This window comes from Simochromis diagramma, unplaced genomic scaffold (assembly GCF_900408965.1).
Source record: "Simochromis diagramma unplaced genomic scaffold, fSimDia1.1 OVJJ01000293.1, whole genome shotgun sequence".
Taxonomy (NCBI): Eukaryota; Metazoa; Chordata; class Actinopteri; order Cichliformes; family Cichlidae; genus Simochromis; species Simochromis diagramma.
The window spans coordinates 867,176-880,173 of NW_024386801.1; the positions used below are offsets into that span (position 1 = coordinate 867,176).

A 12,998-nucleotide genomic window follows, 5' to 3' on the forward strand; every position below is an offset into this window, starting at 1 on the left:
TGATCAGAACACGCCTGTTTGCTTTGTTGAAAACTGAACATGGGGAAAGTGTGGGGGTGGGAAAGTTCTCCCACCTGCGGTCTGTCTGTGTTAGGCCACGACCGGGGTGGAGTGAAACCCACTGATGAAGGCTGAGCCACAGGACTGTTTGGGAGGCGCAGGGTGCTATTCATCTTCCAGCTACCGCAGAGCAGTTTCACTGGGATCTTAAGAAAATGGCAGGCGAGGCAGAGACCCTTTGAATTCACCTCCTCAGCAAAGGGAGGGCTACTTGAATGGCTCAGGAGGAGATGAATGTGAAATGAGGCAATGGCAGTGGAAGTCAGCAGAGGCACTTCCATATGCATGACTCGGTGCCTTTCAGCACTTTCCTTTTCACTCTTCCTATTCTTGTCTGTGTTTAAGGTTGTGATGAAACTACCTCAGCTCATCTACCTTCTCCTGTGCTTCCTCCACAATAAACCGTGTGTCAAATTGGCTGGGGCTTTAGTTCACACCTCAGCCTATACGACTACGTCACAAAGACCTCCTCAGTATTTAGTAAAAAGAAAAGGAATATTTGATATTTGCATGCACACAAACCGGAGAATTCCAGAATTAAATGCACATTTAAATATTCCAGTTACAGATGTGTGCGGGGGATACCGTCGTATCAACAAAACACCAACAAAGTAAAGCAACAAAAGTGATTTAACAGTTCTGTAAAAGCTAAAGGACATATTGAACATATTTAAAGCCTCTATAAGTCTACAGGAGGGAGTGAACACTCTCCATCCAAAAGATATTCACTGATTTGATGCAAGAGTCCAATCTAACACATCAATCCCACTGGTTTCAAACAAGCTGAGTTCTGGTTACTCAGTATCACGCTCATCTGTGTTGAATAATGGCATCCGATAAAGTCCTTTCCACGCTCAAAAGGATGGCGCTACATTTCAAACCCTTACATGGATTAGAAAATTCCTTTAATATCCCTTTAATTTAGGATAAACAAACCTCTGTATATTTGTGGTGAATAGTTTGATGACGAACACTCGAGTAACAAATAAATGCAACCTTTATTTAGACATTTAGTTGATCTCCATACAAATCGAGACCACTCCAAGGGGACAAATGCCGTTGTTTCTGTGTGCTAATCATCTCAGCTCTGCGTCATGTTCGACTTGTTCTGACACAATCTCAAACTTGATAGAGTCACGAGCGCAGAGGCAATCATCACAAAGTTATTATCAGTACCCTTACTGACTGGCATCAGGAGCCATCTCTGCTAATTCGCCCTGAGCAGTAAATGAAATTACGTATCTCATCTTGCACACGTGTTAATTTTCAATACTGGGCTGAAAGAGGACAAAGAAGCATCTGCTTTTTGAGCAGAAGGCAGAGTTGATCTGTGTGAGGGATGTAATGACTCTGACAAGTCTGTTGTTGCTGAATGAAGCATCCAAGTACTTAATAAGTATATATTGTGCAGTCTCCTGTTCAGTTTTAACCACCACCTTCATTTCTTTTTTTACTGTTATTGTTTGGAATTCCCAGTTCCCTGGAGGGAGGAGTGACTGATGATGGCGGTGTGTACAGTATATCTCGTATGTGCAATTTGCTGGAAGCCGGTTGGGTCTCAAAAGTATTACAGTATTTCAAAGATTCCCACATGTCAAGCAAAATGATAAACACATTTTCTCTGCAGTCTTTCTAAACACAGTCGTGAAGAGGAAGAGGAAGGCAGCACAGGAGTGGATCCGCAAGCTTCCAGACATTAAGGACTTTGAGCACTGAGGATTTTTTAATGCGATTGTAAGGAAATAGCTTTTAGAGGTGACCCAGCAGTAGTATTAGCACTGCCAAAATGAGTGGAAAGAAAATGCTACGCATGCTACTGTTACTCAATCCTGCAAGATAGGAAAGGTTTGTTTTTGTGTTTTTGGTTCAATGCATCAAAACACAGAGCTGCTGTTATTTTGTCTCTCTGACCCAGTTCCATAGCATATACAACCTGCACTGCATCATATTCATTGTTTACAGTTTCTACAGTTTATTAACCTTTTTGGTTTATGCTAACAGAGAAGTTAGTCAAAATATATGCAGATGGACAGTAATTCAGTTAAGTCATTTTTAAATATATTTTTTAAGGTTGACATATATATATTCTAGACGGATGGATGGATGGATGGTGCAGAGCCACTAATCATGGCAGCACAGGAACTAAGTACAAGATCCGTAGAGGCTGGGGTCTATCACACCAGGCAGACCCCAGGTGCGGGCTGTGTAAAGATGAGACAATCCAGCACATAACAGCAGGGTGCAAGATGCTAGCAGGCAGGGCATACATGGAACGCCATAACCAAGTGGCCGGCATAGTGTACAGGAACATCTGTGCTGAATGGCCTGGAAGTCCCGGGGTCAAAATGGGAGACGCCCCTAGGGTGGTGGAGAATGACTGAGCTAAGATCCTGTGGGACTTCCAGATACAGACGGACAAAATGGTGAAATAGTGATGGTTAACCAACCGGACATAACGGTGGTGGACAAACAGAAGAAGACGGCCGTAGTGATAGACGTAGCGATACTGAATGACAGCAACATCGGGAAGAAGGAACACGAGAAACTGGAGAAGTACCAAGGACTCGGAGAAGTGCTCGATAAGACGCGGAGGGTGAAGGTGACGGTGATCCCAGTGACTCCCGAGCTGATCGAGTGGCTCCAGCAGATCCCAGGAACAACATCCGAGATCTCTGTCTAGGAGCAGATAAGATACTGCGCAGGACCCTCAAGCTCCCAGGCCTCTGGTAGAGGACCGAGCTTGAAGGAGGGACCACCCGCAGGGGCGAGCGGGAATATTTATATATAAATGACTTACTGTCTGTCTGCATATACACTCACTAATGTTTCTCTTTTATGTTAAATGTTTTGAGGAACATTTAATATCATTTAAGAAATTACAGTACAGCTGGATTTGCCTTTTCCTCCATTTCAATTTTACTAATCTTAAAAAAATACGTTTTTCAATATTTTCTTTAATTTCCTGTGAAGCTGTATCTCCTCATTGCGTCTGTCATTATACAGTTTTCTAGTCTCTGGTCATAAAAAAGTACAGTTTGCTGTGGCAGAGCAGAGTTAAGATATTTGCACATTGCATAAGCAGTAGCTTCTGCGTGGATCAAATAAAGTTGTGTAAATCAGCAGTTGTAGGCTGGCTTTGTTTGAAAGACATCCTTTTTTATGTGGCAGTATGTGTTTGATTATCGTTTCCCTCCTTCTGTTAAACAGGTTATTGCTGTGCTGTTGGTGTGATAATACATTCAAATGATCTAACTCTGCATAGACACCTCACAGCTTATGTTCTCATTAGAGCTCAGACACGCTGAGGTGAAATCCTACACTGTGCACATGTATTAATGTGTGTATCTAAGTGTCTGCGTGAGTAACTGAAGTCGTGGAGATACAGTTTGCTCGTTGGCATCCGGAGGTAACTCATTTTCCGTGTACGTCCCGAAGTTCTTAACTTGGCCAAATAGTTTGGCTCTAAGTACGTGTGAACCTCTCTGCGAGCCGCTCTATGGATAGGATGAAGTCACATGTGTGGAGATCATCATGCAAAAGCGCTGAATCTCATCTAATGATGAAAATAGAGGTGGAAATGGTCCCTCTCAAGGAAAGCCTCCCATGGTACATTCTCACAGCAGAAGGAAGATATGAAGCTATTAGGCCCCTTACACCTAAAACACTTAGTTCAGCTGCATTTATGCCCATTAAAATATATGCTCTTGGCATTATGGTGATAGAGAGATAGAAGGACAGAGGAGGAGGAAGTCGGTGGAATAAGATAGCGAGAGAGTAGTGGGATGACCCTTGATAGGGAGGTTGTGTGATGCCATGCATTGCTGATAGGAAGAAGAAAGGCTGATAATGTGATGCTAGAGATAGAGGAGAAAGTCTTTGACTCACTTTCTCTCCAGCCCAGCATCAGTAATACAGGAAGTGAACAGATCTCTTTAGCCTCTTTAGAGATTTAGATTGAAATGAGATAATTATACATAGTACCTTTAAAGAATAAAAACTGCAGACCTCATGGGTACAGGCTCATCTGCCGACATGATTTAAAAAGACTGCATGCTTAGATTATATCACAACTAATCCTAAAAGGAAATATCATTATATGTTGAGTCGCAGGCTCCCCGAAGTGCAGTTTGGGATGCAGGCTGTAGACACATTAGTTTTACTAGTCAATTCATTGTATTCAAATGTGCCACATATGCAGTTAGTGGATAAAAAAAGGCCCACATTGTTTCCCAGCCATTAATTTGTCTAACTGCAGTAAACAAAAGAGAACATTGCTGAGAAAACCTTTCATAAGAGGAAAAAGAGAGACAGCAGTTGCCTACTCAGGTTTTTCTGGCAGGGTGTGGTTGGTGGGTCGGCTGCAGAGGAGGAGTAGAGCAGTGGGTTCGGGGTCTGGTTTTAGGGGAAGGTTGACACCACGTGAACACCACAGCTTATGAACATCATCTAATCACGCCTTCCCTATTTCAGTAGTCGTCGGGGCCAGAAAGAGGACAAGTCGGATCAGCTGACAGAATAACAACAGGAGCAGAAATGAAAGCAGACTGTCAATCACTGAGTGCAAGAAAGTTGCTGGAAAGCAATCATGACTGTGCAGGAGTGGAAAATAAAAGCACAAACAACACGAGCATAAAACAGAGTTGTGCTAGACCTTCAACAGTAGTCCTGAAGTCTGGCTGCATGTCGAAGCCCCAACCCAGGCAGCCGACTCAGGCACTGGCTGAGATTCTGGTGATGCAACAGGAGAAGGAGGCAGTGCATCCGTAAACAACTGGAAGTGCTGCAGGACCAGGCTGAGTGGCAGACGGAGGTGTTGGAAAACCTCATCGCTTGGTCTGGTTCCTCCGAAGGACCACTGTTGCGCCGCCTGTAGATGATTCTTGACCCCCAGGGTTTGTTAGAGGTCTTTGAAGCCAGGGCAGAGCCTTTCCGGTGGCTGGAGGAGGAGTGGGTCCTCTGTTTGTTGACATTGCTGTTGGGAGAGGCCTACAATGCCAGGGCAAAGACCTCCTTTGGGGTTGTCATTAGCAAGGGGGGCAAGGGGCGGATGTTGCAGTAGGACCGGCCCTTCACCTCTGCAGGGCGGCTGCAGCCAGGCGGTTGCAGATTCAGCTGCTAAACAACGGGGCCCTGGAACAGTTTGTGGAGGGCTCACCGGCTGGTGGACTCGGGCTACATTCAGACCCTGGTCCACCAAACCCTTGTTCATCCAGGTGCATATTTCTAGGCAGAGTGGTTGGAGGTTAGGTGCCTATATGGGGATTTTCACAAATACAGCGGAACCCCGACTTACGAAATTAATTCGTTCCCGAGGGTCGAAGCATCCATCGCGCCTTTTGAGTGAACGATAGGCTATAGGCTAATTGCTAACTGCAACAACAATACGTTGTTCAAGTGGAACAGCGAAGCGCAAGTACGAAAGCCAAGGGGGTTGTCACATGATTCGGAAGGCATTGTGGGCATTGTAGGCATTCTGGGCTCAGCCAATCAGAGCCAGCGGATTTCGTTACGTGGGCATTTTGCCGTAACACGGGCAGAAATATTGCCGTTAAGTGCTTGTAACTTGAATTTTTCGTTAAATGGGGCATTCGTAAGTCGGGGTTCCACTGTATCCTCTAGTGCCAGTGGAAATTAAGCATCAGAGAAAACGCATAAACTGAAGGCCAGGGTTAGCCTGGGGTGGACACACCCCTTAATTTTGGGAATGACTTGGCCAGGGTTCAGTAGATTAATGAACCCAGTGTGTGGAGGCGTGTTCACGATTGGTAGGGACATCCAGAGTTGGTGCTGCATTCAGCGTTGATGCAGGGTTGTCTGAATATGACTGTGGAGGAGGGGATGGTGGGGCCTTTACTGGAGGTGCTGTCAGTCCCAGTAACCCACTCCACAGATTTTCCACTAGAACAGACTCGTGATGACACGCGACACTCAATCTTTGACTAAGTGATTGAAATAGATGGTCAAACTGCGTGCCCTGTAGCTGCACAGACATTCCCACATTTTGAATTGATTAGGGACAGTTTGTACAGAGGGAGTCGCGACACTCACAAGCACGAAAAACCCACCCAGTTGTTGGTGCGGATTAAGTATGATAAAACTGTGGAGCTGAGCCTGGTTAAAGAACGAGATGAGTTGGGGTCAGCGTAGTAGTTCTTGTGGTAAAGAAAGATGTGTCGCCTACCGAAAGGTGAACGAGGGGTCACAGTTGGACGAATACCCGATGCCCCACATCGGCGAGCGCCTGTGCCGCGTAAGACAGGAGGGGAAAATAAAAGCACAAAGAACAAAGCATAAAACTGAGTCCTCTACATTTTTATTAATAATTTATTAATTATGTTTTTTTTTCATGGTCGTCACACTAAGCCATCCAAATTAATTTGACGCTGGTACTTTTAGTGTTTTTACATGTAGCCGATTAAGTGGAAAGATTCCAGTGTAGTCTGTACATAATGTGTTTTGGCATCAGTGCAGCTACTCATCCAAGTCAAATACTTCTAGTCAGTAATAACAATTAAGTGCAAGAAAGACTTGTGTGAAACTGAGTTGACTTTCTCCGTACATGAAACTGAAAATAACCAAACAAGGATGTAACTTCTGTAAAGTGAACATAGATGGTCATGTTTCACCTCAGTATATGTTTTAGCAGAGTACATTTCATCTAAAGACTTAAATGAAAAAAACAAACCTTTATAAATTGATGATTTCAGTAACTTGTCTTGCATGGTACTGTTGATCCTAACACTGTAATCTCTGATGGATCACTTTGGGATTTGTGGAAAGACTCAAGCTCCCCAGAGCTGATGATTGTAATTATTCTCTTCCTTAAAAGCCACCACCGTATGTTTGGCGTCCACCTTTGATAAAATACCGCCAAAGTCAACGAAATGCCCTGAAGCCTCACCTGCATTTGGATTTAGTGCTAATTAATGTTAGCATGCTATCACCTGCTAAAAACTGCTGTGCTAGCATTGTAATTATGTTTCTTAGCATATGTCTGTGAAGGTTCTCAGTCATCCAGGTCATCGTAGTCTAAGGAGCTTGCAAAGAAAACCGTCTGGACTTCTTTGAGTTGCTTGAAGACGTTTCACCTCTCATCCGAGAAGCTTCTTCAGTTCTAAGGTCAAATGGTGGAGAGTCCCAGATTTAAACCCAGTGGGAGTTTCCCCCCAAAGAGGGACAAAGGACCCCCTGATGATCCTCTAATCGCCTGAGCCAAGGTGTGAAACTGGGTGTGGGTCACAATCAGCCAGAGTTTCAGTTGAGCTCATTGTGAAACCTGGCCCAACCCTATCATGTGATTTCCTGAGGTCAGATGGCCCAGGATGTGAGTGGGCGTTCAGTCGTCTGGGAAGGATCTCAAAACTGGATTATAGATGGCAGACAGTTGGTGTTGTAAACCCCGCCTCTGTTCAAAGATGGTCGCTCACAGTGGACATAGATGCTTCTTTCACTCCTCTTTCAAACCATCTGTCCTCTCTGTCCAAAATGTGAACATTGGCATCCTCGAAAGAGTGACCTTTGACCTTTAGATGCAGATGGACTGCTGAGTCTTGTCCTGTGGAGGTGGCTCTTCTGTGTTGTGCCATGCGCTTGTGAAGTGGCTGTTTGGTCTCTCCGATGCAGAGGTCTGGGCATTCCTCGCTGCACTGTACAGCAAACACCACATTGTTAAGTTTGTTTTTAGGAGTTTTGTCTTTTGGGTGAACCAGTTTCTGTCTGAGTGTGTTGCTGGGTCTGAAGTACACTGGGATGTCGTGCTACACTTGAATCACAAGAAGTACTGCAGCATAAGGAAAACTGCAAACATTAATATTTAATGTAGGCCAATACAAGATCCCTCAGTGAGGTAAAGGAGGTAAACTAAATAAGTACAAGATAAGTCTTATATGTTATCAGTGTTTGCCTTATGTCTTATATAGGTATTTTTGTGAGTGCTCACAAAGAATACAACATATATAGTCATAAAAAAGAGGCCACAGTGGACTGCAAGCCATTACGTGAAATAAGTATTTGATCCCCAAATAAAGCAACACTTGGTATTCATGGAGAAGCCTTTGTCACGGGGCAGGATGTGTCTTGAAGTTGGTCACCAGGTTTGCACTCATCTAAGGAGGAAACGTGTCTCACTGCTCCTGACAGAAACTCTCTAAATCCTAAATCCAGTGTTCTGGCTGAAAGAAGGAGGTTCTCATCCTCAATGTTACGGTCCATGGCTGAATCCGTTGGCCCCTCAGTAGGTAAACAGCCCCAAAGTAATGTTTCCACCTCTGTGATTGATTGTGGGGATGATGGTATTTGTGTCCTAATCAGCATTTCTCTTCCTGGGGGAAACTGTGGTTTCCTCTGGGTTGTAGGCCATCAGATGCTTATTTTACTCAGATGGAAATCAGTGGATAATGTTTTGTTTTTGTTTATTTATCTAGCTATTTTTTTTTAATTTCTAGTGGATGTTCTATCTGTGTCTGTTATGGTGTCAGTTATTTTATGGTCATTTTCAGCTACCAAGCATCATTGTTACGTATAGACGAATATAAAACACATTTTTACTGACAAATGGCTTTGTATTTAAAGAGCGGTGAGACAACAGCACATCATTTGAGCTTACCTGCAGTTTTATGAAGAACGCTCTAAATAAAAGTTAGTCGACAACTGGAAAACAAAATGTCTTTAACTCGTCTTTGTGTTCTTTCACACAGCTGGAGGTATCGACCACAGACTACAGTGGAAACCTTATCGAGGGACCACAAGTATTCAGGATTAATGTCATTGACCAAAATGACAACCGTCCCATCTTCAAAGAACCACGGTACACAGGAGAGGTGCTGGAGGGATCCCCTACAGGTAGGTGACTGTTGAGGGACTCTAGTGTGGCTGTTACACTTGAGATGTTCTATGATCTGCAGCAAGAAAAGGTTGTGTTGATGACATTTATACTTCTGTCCTGAGCTGTGTGGTTTGTGGCAGAGTCAGTATCACATTGCTAACCTTAATCATAAAATCACATAAAGTCCAATATCATTAGTGAAAGCAGTGAACTTCTTCTGTGCTACTGTTTGTATGAATTCAAGTATTGTTGTGTTCATATTTATACACATCGCAATACAGATATGAGTTTTGTTTTGTTTTTACAACATTTACATCGTTTGGCACGTTTTGGGTAATGGTATCCTTGGAAACAGAGACAGACAAATAAAGGACATTGAAGTAAAAGAAATCTTGTTGGTTGCATAGGCTCTCTGTAGTGTGTTATTATTGGTATTGAGAGTGTTAAACAGCAAATTCAAATATTGTGACTTTAGTCTCTACTTTATCAGAATTTTCATTATGTCTGTACATAAGCCAAACAAGAGTTTCTAGCAAATTAAGATAATTATTCAGGTCATTTGGTAAATTATTTTTGTTATATTTTTAAATGTAGTTACTTGAAATGTGATCTTGTCACATCTGTTATAGACTTTGCAGCTGTTGCAGTAAATTCTCTTCCCATCTCTGCTGCGAACATCTCACGGTCAAGTGTTTCAAAATAAATCATTTTGAGGCATGGCTGGCAGAGCCTTTATGAAAACTCTTCACCTTTGACTTCTGGTGTAAATGTTGATATTCTCTTAGATGTATTTGTCACTTTGTCACCATCGCTTCCTTTCCCGTTCTCTGAGCTGCTGTCACTGCTATAACTGTTGTTTTTTTAATGTGACAGCTTCGCACTTCGAGCCCAGAATATAAATAAATGCAGCTCAAACGTACATGATTTCAAGAAGTCCTATTTTGCTCACCTTCTGCCACCTGCATAGAAATGCAGGATGTCTATGCATAAAGCTGAAACTTCAGATTTAAAAAATTGTTGCTTTTTCTTCACGGGTTATATAGAACATGATTCATAGGCAATAATTTGCGGAGGTGGTAACATTTTGCACAAAATGTCTTTTGGTGCGTTCTGCCAAGTTTTGTTTGGGCGTTAAATGGTTTATTGTAGTGAACACATTTCAATTTATGTCACATAAAAGTGGGTTACTTAAGCTGTTTCAAACTTTCACAAATGGATGCACTGCTTTCTGAAGACAAACAGGAGCGACTATTGTTTCTTTTACTTGTGTCAGTGCATACGAGCAAAGTGTCATAATGTGTTTTCAGCTGTCATAGTTGCGCTGTCCATGGTGCTGATGATGCTCATGCGTCCCTGTTGGGCAGGTATACACCTACAGACCCTCTGGGAGAAATGCAGTCAATGTAAAATATAAAGTTATATGATTAGAAGAACAAATGGTAAAATAAATACACGATGCTTCTCACTGTGTTTGTTCTGACGTTGTGAACACAAAAAGCAAACTCCTAAACACCTTAATCACCAACAGAGCTTCCCGGATAAGATGGATGAGTCACCAGGCACAGGAGACACACACACACACACACACACACACACACACACACACACACACACACACACACACACACACACACACACACACACGGCTTCCCACAGAGACGTTTTGAGCTGTTGACAACTTCATGTTGACTTGTGTTATGAATTGCTAATACAGACGTTGCTTATGCAATGGTATACATTTGGTAAGCAACAGCATGTCATTACTGGCTGTACAGAACGAGATAATAGGCCGACAAACTGCACAGTTAAATCCTGTTAGAATAATACAGTCAAAACAAAAGCGCATTTTGATGTCAGAAATCATGTCAAAAGTCTCACTGTTGAGCTCTGATGTCAAGAAAATACCAAATAATTGGATGCCTTTGTTTGTTTTGGTCTCTTATTTTGCTACATTTTCACGATGTGGTTTCTAAGGCTGAGAATGTCTCGAAGCTGCGTCTGTTGCTTGTGGCTTTTTTCAGTAATTACAGTGATGCATGTGTCTGTGTGAGGTGTTTACATGTCACTGTATGTTTCTCTGCCCACTCTGTACAAACCCAGGGTGCATCAAACACAATAATCATATTCCAGAGTGCTGTAATTCACAGCTATTCATCACCAATAACTCAAACAGGTAGCTAGAAAGAGGATTCGTGAGGTTCACGTGGTTGCCGGTATTGGTAGCGTAACAACACCAGTGGCTGTAGTGACTTCAGACCTGCTCATAACATATAGGCAGAGTTTGATTATTGTACGGACATATCTCATGTGTCCAGAGCACTTGTGAACCTTTGCAGGTAATATCCTGCTACGTATTTTAAAATTCACCAGAAATGTCCAGTACTTGAAAAAATACAGACTTTTGAAAATGGGCTCTTGTTGATACACCCTGTACTGGACTGTATATGTCTGAGCCAGTAGCAGCACCAGTAGCAGCACCAGTAGCAGCACCAGTAGCCTATGGGAATTAAATAGGAAATATGACAGGCAGGAAAATCTTAATTGGTTTACCCCACTGGGTGCAAGAGCTCATATAACCCTGGAACCATCACATCGTACTAGCTTTTAGAGATGAGTTGGTTAAGCGGACAGGTTTACTTTGACTTTTCTATTTCAGTGCCAGGAAATATCATTTAAAAATGCTTACTGGGTCAGCTCTGACATCATCTGTTAGAAACCATCATGCAGCTCCGCTTGATCAAATTTAAAATGCAATTAAATTATTGTGTATTCTTTAAAAAAAAAGTGCCTGTCTGAATAAACCAAAGTAGATAAACTGATTTTATTTCCAGTGTGGTGTGATCTGACAGCTCCTTTGTGCTGTAGTTGCCATGGATGCCAGACTTAATTGAGCTCAGCGATAAGATGAAGGATGCGGTTCTGAAGACTGTACGTTTTTTTAACATATGCCTGCAAATCTGTCGACTGAACAGTCTACTTATTCAACATGTCAGCTCAGCCTTATTGATGTGTTTACGATGAATCAGTCATTCAGTTCATGCATTCAGCCGGTTGATCCTTTTATACGTCTGGTGGTCATTAACTGCAGATTGTGAGAGGATTGAAGCAAACACAAAAAAATATTTGTTAATGATTATTGCACTGCTTTAAGTGCACTAAGGTGCACACGCTTCTCTCTAGCTTTTTCTTTCTTTCTTGTCATTTTAGTTGAAAAGTGGTGGAGCACCATAAAAGGGGGCAGCGGGCCACCAATAAAATGTCTTTTCTGTGGCTGGTTTTTTTTTTTCTTATTGGACAAAGAAGAAAATGCCGTGAGAATAGTGAGCATTATATCCAACAGTGAAGTTACTGGACATAAGCTCAAGCAAACTTTAAGTGATTTCATTTATAAAAGGGAAAAAGCCAAAAAGGCCCTCGTGTTAAATCATGGATTGACTGTGATTAATCACAACTTTTTTAACCCTTTAAAGCCGGTCGTAGCTGGTGTTCTGCACGCTCTGTTTTGCGTAACTATTTTTAAATCCCGGTAGCTCTGCAACCACTTAAGCTAAAAATTTTTTTGCATATGAAACCGGAGGAGTTGTACTTACATCTTATGCCATCAGCTTGTCCTCAGTCACAGTTTCCTTCCACATATAGCTTTGCAAAAACTGCATAAAAAGCACTTGCAGCAACACAAACATAATATTCCAGAAACAGGCTTTGCCGATCCGATCAGCTGTTCGTAATACTTCCTACGTCCATCAGCGCGAACTATCGCATGTCCTCCATGACCTGCCCGAAACCGGAAGTGACGTCATTTTGCAGAAATGTAGGGTTTTTTTACCATCAGGGCCTCATGAGCCTATACTGGTGTTTTTAAAAGTTATGTTTGACTTTATGACTTCCTGTATTGTTTCTGGGATGCTTAGGACTCATATTGCACTGCTGGAAATAGTTTATTTTGATGCACATGCTGCTTTTTTGCAAATTTGCACTATAATATTTATTTTCGTTTTTCCTGCAGTACATAAAAATTGGTGTATTTCAAAAATAAAACTATGAAGACACTCAAAATAAATTTCCTGTGGTGGGAAACTATTTTGTGCAACTTTTTTGTATTTACAGTTTTGAG

At 42.3% G+C, this 12,998-nt stretch overlaps 1 protein-coding gene across 1 annotated transcript in view; it reads left to right on the top strand.

Moving 5' to 3' along the window:
• The first annotated feature begins 6,187 nt into the window (after positions 1 to 6,187).
• LOC120730458 (cadherin-13-like) overlaps positions 6,188 to 12,998 on the top strand; it is a 169,869-nt gene continuing 163,058 nt past the window's right edge. The window contains 2 exon segments of the mRNA XM_040026866.1: positions 6,188 to 6,310; positions 8,703 to 8,901. Coding sequence (XP_039882800.1) covers positions 6,188 to 6,310; positions 8,703 to 8,901 — 322 coding nt within the window.